The sequence below is a fragment of the Propithecus coquereli genome, unplaced genomic scaffold (assembly GCF_000956105.1).
Source record: "Propithecus coquereli isolate 6110/MARCELLA unplaced genomic scaffold, Pcoq_1.0 Scaffold127, whole genome shotgun sequence".
NCBI lineage: Eukaryota > Metazoa > Chordata > Mammalia > Primates > Indriidae > Propithecus > Propithecus coquereli.
Genome location: NW_012136858.1, coordinates 1,538,116 through 1,550,456, shown reverse-complemented (window position 1 = coordinate 1,550,456; position 12,341 = coordinate 1,538,116). Strand labels below are relative to the sequence as shown.

Sequence of the window (12,341 nt, the reverse complement as noted above, 5' to 3'; positions counted from 1 at the left end):
GTCGATGAACAGCAATATTTTGAAAGGAACCTTTTTTTCTAAGCAGTAGGTCCCAACAGTAAGTTTAAAATATTCAGTAAACCATGTTGTAAACAGATATAATGTCATCCAGGCTTTGTTGTTGCATTTACAGAGCACAGGCAGGGTAAATTTAGCATAATTCTTAAGGGCCCTGGAATTTTCAGAATGGTACATGAACATTGGCTTCAACTTCAAGTCGCCCGATGCATTAGGCCTTAGTAAGAGAGTCAACCTGTCCTTTGAAGCTTTGAAGCCAGAAATCTACTTCTCCTGTCCAGATATGACACTCTTAGATGTCATCTTCTTTCAATAGAAGGCATTTTGTCTGCATTGAAAATCTTTTGTTTAGAGTAGCAGCTTTCATCAGTTATCTTAGCTATATCTGGATAACTTGCTGCAGCTTCTACATGAGCACTTGCTACTTCACCTTGCACTTTTATATTAGACGGCTTCTTTCCTTAAGCCTCATGAACCATCCTCTGCTAGCACCAAACTTTTCTTCTACAGCTTCCTTTCCTCTCTCAGCCTTCATAGAACTGAAGAGAGTTAGGGTCTTACTCTGGATTAGGCTTTGACTTAAGGCAATTTGATCTTCTATCCAGACTGCTAAAACCTTCTCCATATCAGCAATAAGGCTGTTTCACTTTCTTCTTTGGGTTTTCACTTGAGGAACACTTTTAATTTCCTTTGAGAGCTTTTCGTTTGCATTTATAGCTTGGCTGACTAGCACAAGAGGCTTAGCTTTTGGTCTATCTTGGCTTTCGACATGCCTTCCTCACTAAGAGTAATCATGTCTAGCTTTTGATTTAAAGTTAAAGATATGTGGCTCCTCCTTTCCTCCTTTCACTTGAACACTTAGAGGTCATTGTAGGGTTACTAATTGGCCTAATTTTAATATTATTGTGTCTCAGAGAATAGGGAGGCCCAAGGAGAGTGAGAGAGATAGAGGAACAGCCAGTCAGGACAAACAAAGCGATTAAGTTCGTCATCTTATATGGGTGCCGTTCATGGTGTCCCAAAAGAATTACAATAGTAACATCAAAGGTCACTGATCACAGCTCACCATACCAGATATGATAATGATGAAAAAGTTTGAAATATTTCAAGAATTACCAAAATGTGACACAGAGACACAAACTGAGCACATGCTGTTGGAAAAATGACACCAATACATAGACTTGCTTAACACAGGGTTGCCACAAACCTTCAATTTTTAAAAAAATGCAATATCTGCAAAGTGCAATAAAGCAAAGTGCAATAAGAGAAGGTGTGCCTGTATTAAATATCACTGGCTCACAAAATATATATATATATACATATATATATATATATATATATCATATAAACCTATTAGTGGGCAAAGATATTGGAGAAAGGAACAATAAAATTATTTTTCCCATAGGCACATATTCCTTTGTGCCTTTAAGTGAAAACTATTTTCATAAAATGTTTATTTTGGAAAATATTGATAAAATTACCCATTTTATATGGGATACCTGCTGAATCCTATTAAATTGCAATATTTCTATTATATGCAGAAATGAAAGATCATACAATTTAATTCAGTGAGTATTAGTTAAAGTTTTTTTCCACTTTCAGAGAAAGCAGATTAGGAAGCTTTGTAACTGAGTAAAAGAGATCATAATGAGAATTTATGAAAAAAAAAAATTTCCTTAGGTATCAAAAATCGTTTAAATGTATGATTTGAGCATATGGGTGTTTAATCTTTGTTTTTCAGAGATTTATTCAGTATCTGGCCTCTAGAAATACGCTATTCAATCTCAGCAATTTTTTGGACAAAAGTGGATCCCATGGTGAGAATATTTTTATTTTATAATTTTTTGCTAATACTTTAATTTTCAAGTGAGGTTATTAATCCAAATTCATTACAAGTGATAGCTTCATTTGGGTATTTAAGAAAAATGTAAAAATAACTATTTTTACATATAGCTTTAAATTTTTTAATTATAGATAGCACATGAAATATATGCTAATTTTATTTTTGGCATTTTCAGTGTTTACCTTAAAAAGTAATAATGGGTATGCTAGACCTACAGTGTGTATTTATGAAGGTGAAGGAGACAATGAAATAAAAGACGCCTTCCCAATTAGAAAATAATGATTCCAGTCTTAAAGAAATTTTCTTTGTAGATTAATAGGGTTTGAATTGCATTCATTTGTGCATTCACCGTATTTACTGATTACCTGTTACGTGTAAGGCAGGTGAATCAAGCAAGTGGACTGTTACCAGATGGCTACATGAATTAAGTCTGAAACAGGGTATATTTGAAACAGTGAACAAAAATGCAAGGAAAATCAGAAAAGATATACCATACAAGGATGGTAGAATAACTAATTGAATAGTCCCAGAATGCCTCTTGCTAAGAGTATTTTTGCCTAGAAGTAAGATTTTAAATGAGACCTGTCTTTCGCATTTATTGACCTCATCCTGCAACCATCTCTCTTTGGGGAGTTAAAAAAAAATAGTGCTGTGCAAAGCACAGTTGAAGGTATCTTATTAATCAGTTTGATTCCCTCTCTCCCCTCCCCCAGGTTATGATATGTCTACCTTCATAAGGCGCTATAGTAGATATTTGAATGAAAAGGCTTTCTCTTACCGACAGATGGCATTTGATTTTGCCAGAGTGAAGAAAGGGTATGTTTTTTCTTTCTTATATTTATTTGAGGAGAATAAGTCCTTGAGGTATATTTGATTTATTTTAACTGAGCTTAAATACCAACTAATTCTGATCATGAAGGCCTAGTTTACAATCACCTGAAAAAAAGAAACTCAATAAATAATATTATAGAAGTTAGCCTTGAGGTTGCAGTATGAATTATTTTATTTATATCTTCATGCAGAAAAATCTGATTTGCTGGCAGGGTGCAGGGGCTCACGCCTGTAATCCTAGCACTCTGGGAGGCCAAGGTGGGAAAATCTCTTGATCTCAGGAGTTCAAGACCCTGAGCAAGATCAAGACCCCATCTCTACTAAAAAGAGAAAAAATTAGCTGGATGTGGTGGTACACAGGTGTTGCCTGTAGTCCCAGATACTCAGGAGGCTGAGGCAGGAGGATCACTTGAGCCCAGGAGTTTGAGTTTGCTGTGAGATAGGCTGACATCATGGCACTCTAGTCCGAGCAACAGAGCGAGACTGTCTCATAATCAAAAAAAGAAAATCTGATTTACTGCTCAGGGTGTATGTGCTGTAACATTTTATTTGTTAAAATTAATTCAAAATTCTTAAACATATGTACCTTTAAATAATTTATAATTAAGACCAGGTTGATTTAAAAGTACAGTGGCTATAGATGACAATAGGTATTTAAATGTATTTTGGTTGAGGTGAAACTGCAGTTGTGTGTGTGGTAGAGCTCTGGGGTTTTTTTTTTTTCTTTCATTTTTTTCACCTCAGTCTTGGAGGTAGAGCTCTGTTTTTGAGAGATAATACTGTCCTAGGAAACACATACGTACACACCCATAATCAAGCTAATTATTGATACTACCAATTGTTTGTACCTTATTGAAACAGAAACATTTGAATTTTAATCCATAATTATGATTGATTTCCCTCTAAATAGATGTTTAAATCTTGTCAGAAGTGTTCAGCTAGAAGTTTATGTAGATCTTTTATCTGTTCCTAACTTGCGATTAATGGCCAGGTATTACAGAAGGTTTCATAAGTTAGTCTCAAGAATCTGCACAAAGATATATAACTCTATCTTTGTAATAGCTAATCTAACCTTAGTTATGAGCTACTTTTTTATCATGGTGGTAAAAAATGCCAATTTGCCTATTCAAAATAAATTATTTTCTTGTGGGTGGCTACTTTATAAAATTAGGTATTTTCCTTCATCCCCTTCTCATGAGAGATGATTCTAGTTCATATGCCTTCCCCAACATTATTTTTTATTCTCCAGAAGAATTCTAACAAACTTTCTTTTTTTTAATTTCAGAATATTACAGGGGTGCAAACATTTTGGTTACACAAATTGATTGTGTACCGTTTGAGTCAAAGTTTTAAGTGTGCCCATCCCCCAGATAGCATGCATTGCACCTGTTAGGTATGAATTTACCCATCCCCTACTCCCCCCTCCTACCTACTTGATTTCCAGTGAATATTATTTCCATATGTGCATATAAGTGTTGATTGATTAGTTCCAATTTAATGGTGAGAACATGTGTTTGTTTTTCTATTCTTGTGATACTTCACTTAGAAGAATGGTCTCCATTTCCATCCAGGTTAATACAAGAGGTGCTAGTTCACCATTTTTTTTAATGGCTGAGTAGTACTCCATGGTATAGATATACCACATTTTATTAATCCACTCATGTATTGATGAGCACTTGGATTGTTTCCACATCTTTGCAATTGTGAATTGTGCTGCTATAAACATTCAGGTGCAGTTATCTATTTTATAGAATGTCTTTTATCCTTTGAGTAAATACCCAGTAATGGGATTCCTGGATCAAATGGTGGTTCTACTTTTAGTTCTTTGAGGTATCTCCATATTACTTTCCATAGAGGTTGTGCTAGTTTACAGTCCCACCAGCAGTGTATGAGTGTTTGTATCTCTCTGCATCCACACCAGCATTTGTTGTTTGGGGACTTTTTGATAAAAGCCATTCTCACCGGAGTTAAGTGATATCTCATTATGGTTTTGATTTGCATTTCCCTGATAATTAGAGGTGTTGAGAATTTTTTCATATGTTTGTTGGCCCTTAGTCTATCTTCTTTTGAAAAATTTCTGTTCATGTCCTTTGCCCGTTTTTTAATGGGGTGGTTTGATTTTTTCTTGCTGATTTGCTTGAGTTCTTTATAGTTCTTTATCAGCCCTTTATCAGATGTATGGCATGCAAATATTTTCTCCCATTCTGTAGGTTGCCTATTCACTCTAATGATTATTTCCTTGGCTGTGCAGAAGCTTTTTAATTTGATCAGGTCCCATTTATTTGTTTTTGTTGTTGCCGTGATTGCTTTTGGGGTCTTCTTTATAAATTCTTTGCCTAGGCTGATGTCTATAAGAGTTTTTCCAACATTTTCTTCTTGAATTTTTGTGGTTTCATGCCTTAGGCTTAAGTCTGTTACCCATTGTGAGTTGATTTTTGTGAGTGGTGAGAGGTACGGATCCTGTTTCAGTCTTCTGCATGTGGCTTTCCAATTTTCCCAGCACCATTTATTGAATAGAGATTCTTTTCCTCAGTGTATGTTTTTGTCTGCTTTGTCAATGGCTATATGAGGATGGTTTTATATCTGGGTTCTCTATTCTGATCCATTGGTCTACATCTCTGCTCTTATGCCAGTACCATGCTGTTTTGGTTACTGTAGCCTTATAGTATAGCTTGAAGTACGGTAAATTGATGCCTCCCAATTTGTTCTTTTTGCTTAAGGTTGGTTTTGGCTATACAGGGTCTTCTCTGGTTCCATATGAAGTATAGAATTATTTTTTCTAGATCTGTGAAAAATGATGCTGGTATTTTAATAGGGACTGCATTGAATCTGTAGATCAATTTGGGTATTATATACATTTTGACAATGTTGATCAGCAAAATCAACATTGTCAAAATGTCTATACTACCTCTGACTTCTTACATGTCACTGCAGCCGGCTACATTGTGACATCTTTGCAGTAGATCCATGGCCTTCTTAGACACTTGCATCCCTGTATGGACACTTAAGGATATTTTGGGGTGCTTTCCCTACCATTGGGGTTAGAGAGATCTGAAAGTTGCTGTTATTAGCCCTTCCACATCACCTGGGTATTTTCCTCAGCTGATGTAATACTACCATCCTTGACCATCACTGGATGCAGGGACTCTCTAAGAGGTTGTTGGTGGGTGCAGGGCACAGTGCCCTCTCTGACACACCCTCAGCACTAACTTTCGGTCTTGTCGTCTGCAGCTGGTTAAACTCTTATCTCCATTTGGGCAAACTGTGCATATCAGTGTGCATTTTTCTTCACTTGATGGTTAATAGCTTAAACTCTCTTCTCCTAGTCCTGTAGCTTTTGTAGATTTCTAAGACATGTTTTCTCTTTTTCAAAAAAAGAAAAAATAAAAAACCTGGTTTTAAAGAAAACTTATATTTTTAACATTATTACATCTGCTATAGATTTAGAAAAATTTATTCAGAAATTCAACTGACCTCTTTTATCCACACCACAATGCTTTCTTCCAGAGGACAGTGCAGATAGAAAGAAGCATTGCTTGTATGGTTGATGAGTAAGAATGGATAAGAGGAAGTATTAATAGTACCGAGAGGAGAGATAATTACAACCTCTTAAGACCTCAAAGTGATCCCATAAGATTAGCTAAATTGGTGTGAGGGTGAAGTTTAGAACAATGCATATGGTCTTGAATTTTTCATGTACAAGGAAGTTTTATCCTTTTCTTTTTAAAAAAATTGTAGGGCCGATGGTGTAATGAGAACAATGGCTCCGGAGAAGCTACTAAAGAGTATGCCAATACTGCAGGGACAAATTGATGCACTGCTTGAATTTGATGTATGTATCTCACCACAAAATGTTACACAGTTAATATTGTCTCTCATTTGAAGGTGCGCTACAGGTAAATCTAAAGGTTTCCTCAGGAAGCAGATTTAGATCTCCCTCATTTGGATGAATACTTAGTTCAGGTTGTTAAGCACAGAAGAGATAATTTAGGTTCCCCAGATTTTCCAGTTTACCAGGTGTTTACTTAAGTCATGGAAAAAATAATATTCTTGGAACCTCATGTTCTGAGCAGTATGGTGGCCTCCTGTTGTACTTGACAGGATGAAGTGTCTGCAGGATGTAACTTCAGACAGCTAAATAAACGACCTGCTGTTAGAAACCATTTTATGTAGACTCCTTAAATGACACTATCCACCAATGAATTATTTTTGTTTTATCATAGATAACATTGGTCCTTCCTGGCAATATCAGCATGATTTGTCTCTTAAAACCATACCTGTATCTTGACTGTGGTGGTGGATATATAACATACACATGTGTTAAAATTGTATAGAACTAAATACATACACACAAATGAGTACAAGTAAACTTTGGGAAATCTGAGTAAGATCGGTGGATTGTGTCATTGTCAATATCCTGGTTGTGGTATTGTACTGTCGTTTTGTAAGGCACTACCATTGGGAGAAACTGGGTAAATGGTGCATGGGATCTCACTGTGTTACTTCTTACAACTGCATATAAATTTACAGTTATCCCAAAATAAGTTTAATTTAAAAATCTGATTCACGAAAAGAAAATATTTTGACATGTTGGAAGATTGTTAACTCACATTGTTAGCTTTCCTCTATTTTGGTGGCTGCCTAAAACAAAGATTTTCCTCACATATTAGTAACTTAAAGTCTCTGTTAAGATGATATAGTTTAGTCTATAACTGAATCCAAGTCACGACCCCTAACTCCTATGAAATTTCGGTAAAAGTAGAAAACTATCTAATTATTTTTTGACAGATTTTACAATAAAGACTTAACTAAATATCTATGGAATTGCTTCTCTTAATTTTTTTTTCTTTTTACTTATTTTTCTTTGCTTTTCCTGCCCTTAGTAAGGGTTCTTTATTAAAGGAGAAAAGTCATAAAGGGAGAAAGAGCCTGAGGAATTGTGAATAAGAATTGAGGTGTGGGGAGAAATTATGCTCCTTTGTGTTGGTGATTAGAGTATTTAACAGATGGGTGAATGGCTAAGAGTCTCAAGGATTATTTTAGGGTAGCTTGCTGAAGTATTCCCAATACTGTTCTTTATTGCAGGCCCTGGATCCTGAATTCTTTCACAAAGACCATTAGATAGGTGAATTGGAAGAAAGTAATATAGTAAAAGCAACAAAAAGACCAGGTGTTCAAAAGTTGAATTTGATTGATCTATGGATCATTGGTCAAACAGAATATATATATGTCTCTTAATTGATAGTACTAACTTCATTGACCTTAAATTGAAGCAAAAATATATGCAGCCCATCTTTTGATATTGGTAGAGTTGCTCAGTGGAGTTACCCAACATTTGTATTAATAGAATATGAGTGAATTTCTTCGTAATTATTTGAGACATTTTAATGTGATCGGAGAAAAAAATCTGACTTGGTGATATACAGCTAACATTAAGTTTTCATCTTTTTCTAGGTGCATCCAAATGAACTAACAAATGGTGTCATAAATGCTGCATTTATGCTTCTTTTCAAAGATCTTATCAAACTTTTTGCTTGCTACAATGATGGAGTTATTAACTTACTCGGTAGGTATAACTACTGAAACACATCTGGGCTGATGGGATACATGGTAAGACGGCGAATTTGGTGGGGTGAGTCTGTTGTCTCGCCTCTTGTGCAGTAAAGTAAGTGCCTTGGCAGAGGCAGTATTGTGCAGAATACCGTGATGGCAAGTACATCCACAGATGGGGGCACTGGCAGAGCAATATGAGCAGACAGAGTGAATTCGTATCTAGGCTAACTGTCTCTTACAGTGTGGACACATTGCTGTTGTCCTCCCTAATAAAAGGAATTAATCCCTCAACATGTTACTGGGTGGATGGCTGATCTCCCTGGACTATGCTGTTATGGTGGAAGCTCAGCATTGATCCCAGGTGTTGGCCAACTGAGGGCTCAGCAGGGATGATAGGTATATAAGCCTTGGTGGTGGGAAGCCTGTGCTGTTCAGCCTATTCATAACCTCCATTTCTGATGTCATGGCCACTTTCTGTAGAGTTCTCTTGTCCCCCTGATTTTTGAGAGCTGTTTTGTGGTATATGCCGTTTAGTTTGTATTCACATGCGATGAAGATAGTCTCATGCTCTTTATCTATTCTGAGAGGTCCATCCACTACCTTTTCCCCAGACCCTCTTGTCACCAATTTTCCAACTTTATTTTTTTCCAGTTTCTTATCATTCAGGCCAATGGTTAGTTGTTACCCAAAATTGGATGTAGTTCCATGTGTTTTGCCATCTTTCCTTTGACAAAAAGTGGAACATCAGATAGATATACTGCTGGAAGTTTGGCTTACTGTGAAGATTTCTTTCTGCTGTCAAGGTCACCCCTGTATGGAGAGATGATTCAGCAGATCACTTCCAGCTGGTGTCAGCATGAGGAACCATCTATAAACCAAAGTTGAATTTTTTTCTTCCTCAGTCAGCTGGCCATAAGAAACTCTCTGGAGACCATAGGTGTGATTTGAGGGAGAACTGGGAGAAATGACAGTACAGAAGAGTGGGTGTACTGGGAATATGAACCATCTGTTCAGACAGCCTACCTGATTATTCACAACCTGCTCGCAGCTGATCTCTTATATACCACTTCTATTTGATGATGGAGTGTTCTCACATTTGTCCTACTTTATGGTTTAGTACATTAGATAGCACCCACTTTAGGCCTGATGATCACTTGATGTTCTATGGTCAAGATCCAAGTCTCTAGAAGTAAGCCAAGAGCAATTTTTCCAAAGGAGATTAGTTACTGTCTGAAAAAGACATGGCTCTGCTCCAAAGCAGTGGAGGCCAGTACTAGAGTGTACCAGAGGCATTCCACAGCATTTGAATCTGCTGTATACTTTTCAAATACCTTTAGATCTGCTGAAACAAAGGCCCATGTGGCTTCAGTTTGGAACAGTTGCAGAATCTCCCCTGATCTGGATCCCACTCATATCTGATACCTCAACAGATACTCTGTTTAAAGCAGCGCACATGTGCATGTCCTGTATGTTGCCTCCAACGCCAAAGGAGCTCAGCAAACTTTTGCCTCCATTTTAGGTACAGAGAGTGCAGCACAGTTCAAAATTTGTCTTTCACATGGAGGATATTTCTCTGAAATGTCCAGACTTTTGGACCCTCAGAAATTTCATTGAGGTAGAAGGTCTCTGAATTTTCATGCATTCTGTCTCCCATCCTTTGACATGCATGTGACTTATCAAGGCACCTAGCATACCTAAAATTTTTGCCCAATAGTTACAATCAGCATGATGTCACCAAAGTGATATCTTATGGAATTATGACAGCCAGAGAGGTTGATATCCTGGAAATAAAACAGCGAGAGTGTACTGGCATCCTAGCCATGGGACAGCAAACTACTTCCGATGTTCTCTGCCTATTAGGATAAAGATAAAAGCATTTTCTGTTTCAATAGCTGTCTATCAGGTATCAGGAGATATGATGAATTTCCTCTGGTTAAAGAGGATACATCTGGATCTCTGAAAGTAGGATTCATAACCTAATTAACCTACTGTTAACATCTAAAATCCATTTATCTTTTGGACGAACCAAATATGCAGGTTAATTGAGGATGCAATGGAATCGCTACCTCTGCATCTTTGCAGAAATCAGGAAACCAGTGTGGGGATTCTGCTTATTAATATTTCAAAATATGTCTGTTCAAACTATGTATTCAGAAAGCTGAGGAAATAACCACAAATAGTTTTGAGCATCCATTGGGTCTAATTTTTTTTTATAACTTAATTCTCATAAAGCCTTCACTCATTCTAGAACATATAGTGACATTTTGGGGGGCCAGGGAGTAATATCAGACTAGAATCAGTCTCTCTGAAAAGTGTGGGTGTATAAAGCTGACTTCGAGTTTCCAGTTCCACATGTAAGGATCTTGGAAGTCACCACTCTGTCCCAACAGTAAGTAAAAAGCTAAACAGATTGAAAAATCAACAACTCTTCTTGGATCCACCAGAGAGCTGAGGACACAGAGCAAACGTCTGCCCTCAAGATTGGAGAAACAGACAGGTGAACACAGGGAGTCATGGCTTACTGGAACAGACACTCATGAATGGAAACTGCCATGGGAACCAGTGCTGAGGTGGGAAAACCTGAACTGTAACTGATGAATTGCTCAAGGCACAATGTGGACAAGTCTGAGAGTTAAAAACTCTAAGGGGAGCCGGTCAATCAGAGTACACATACTTTTGTTTTACCTCCAGGAGCTCAACCAGGTTCCCATAGTAAATATTGAAGACAAATCCCCTTGTGCTTCTGGCAGGGGAAGGGGGAAAGGATCTATTCTGAAATATGCCAGAGCACTCAAGAGAAACTGTTTAATCAGAGCCTAACCTGCTGGAGTTTTATCAGAGACCAACTGACCTGGGGGAAGAGAAATACCTGACTCCAGCCAGCTCTTAGCCTTCCCAAGTGGAAAGGAAAATACCCAACTACAGTCCAGTTTATCCCTCTTGTCCCACCTAAGGTGGGAGAAAAAAATGAGAAGCATTTGTGAAGTTCATAGTCCAGAAGCACAGACTCACTAAAAGAGATCTAATCATAGGACTGTAGAACACTTCCCCTCCCCACACACCTTAACACCACATTACTAAAGATCTATTTACAACAGTTCCTTTTACCTGCTACCTCATGTCCAGCTATCAAGAAAAAATGACAAGTCACACTAAAAGACAAAAAAACGGTTTGAAGAGACAGAGCAAGCATCAGAAGCAGACATGGCAGAGATGCTGGAATTATTAGACTAGGAATTTGAAGCAATTATGATTAATATGCTAAGAGTTCTAGAGGATAAAGTAGAGAACAGATGGGCAATGTAAGCAGAGAGATGGGTCCCTAAAGAACTAAAAAAAGTACTAGAGATCAAAAACACTGTAACAAAAATGAAGAATGCCTTTGATGGGCTTATTAATAAAATGGACACAGATGAGGAAATATCAGTCTAAACTTGTGGATACATTATATCAACAGAAATCTCTAAAACTAAAAAGCACAGAGAACAAAGACTAAAAACAAACCAAAATCGGAAAAAAAAAAAAAGGAACAGTATTCAAGGACTATGTAATGGGAATACCAGAAGAAAAAGAAGAGAGAAAGGAACAGAAGAAATATTTGAAATAGTAATGACTGAGAATTTCTCCAAGTTAATGTCAGACACTAAACCATAGATCCAGAAAGCTCAGAGAACACTGAGTAGGATAGATGCCCAAAAACTACCACAAAGCATATCATTTTCAAACTACAGAAAAAAATCATGAAATAACCCAGACAGAAAAAACATCTTGTCTATAGAGATGCAAAAATAGGAATTATATGCAACTTCTCCTCAGAAGTCATGAAAAAAAGAAGAGAGTGAAGTGAAATATTTAGTGTTGAGACAAAAAAAATACCCACCAACCTAGAATTCTTTACCCTGTGAAATTATCTTTCAAAAGTGAAGGAGAAATAAAAACTTTCTCAGACAAAAATAAATAAATAAATAAGGAATTTGTTGCCAGTAGACCTGCCTTACAAAAAAATGTTAAGAAGTTCTTTAGAGAGAAAGAAAATTATGTACGTCAGAAACTTGGATCTATATAAAGAAAGAGCATCAAAGAAGGAATGAGTGAA

General features: G+C 36.9%; 1 protein-coding gene across 1 annotated transcript in view; it reads left to right on the top strand.

Moving 5' to 3' along the window:
- Positions 1-12,341, top strand: part of SNAP91 (synaptosomal-associated protein, 91kDa) — a 149,931-nt gene that overhangs the window by 42,073 nt on the left and 95,517 nt on the right. The window contains exons 3-6 of the mRNA XM_012638178.1: positions 1,760-1,835; positions 2,575-2,677; positions 6,431-6,524; positions 8,147-8,258. Of these exons, the coding sequence (XP_012493632.1) occupies positions 1,760-1,835; positions 2,575-2,677; positions 6,431-6,524; positions 8,147-8,258 (385 nt within the window). The remainder of the gene's footprint in view (positions 1-1,759; positions 1,836-2,574; positions 2,678-6,430; positions 6,525-8,146; positions 8,259-12,341) is intronic.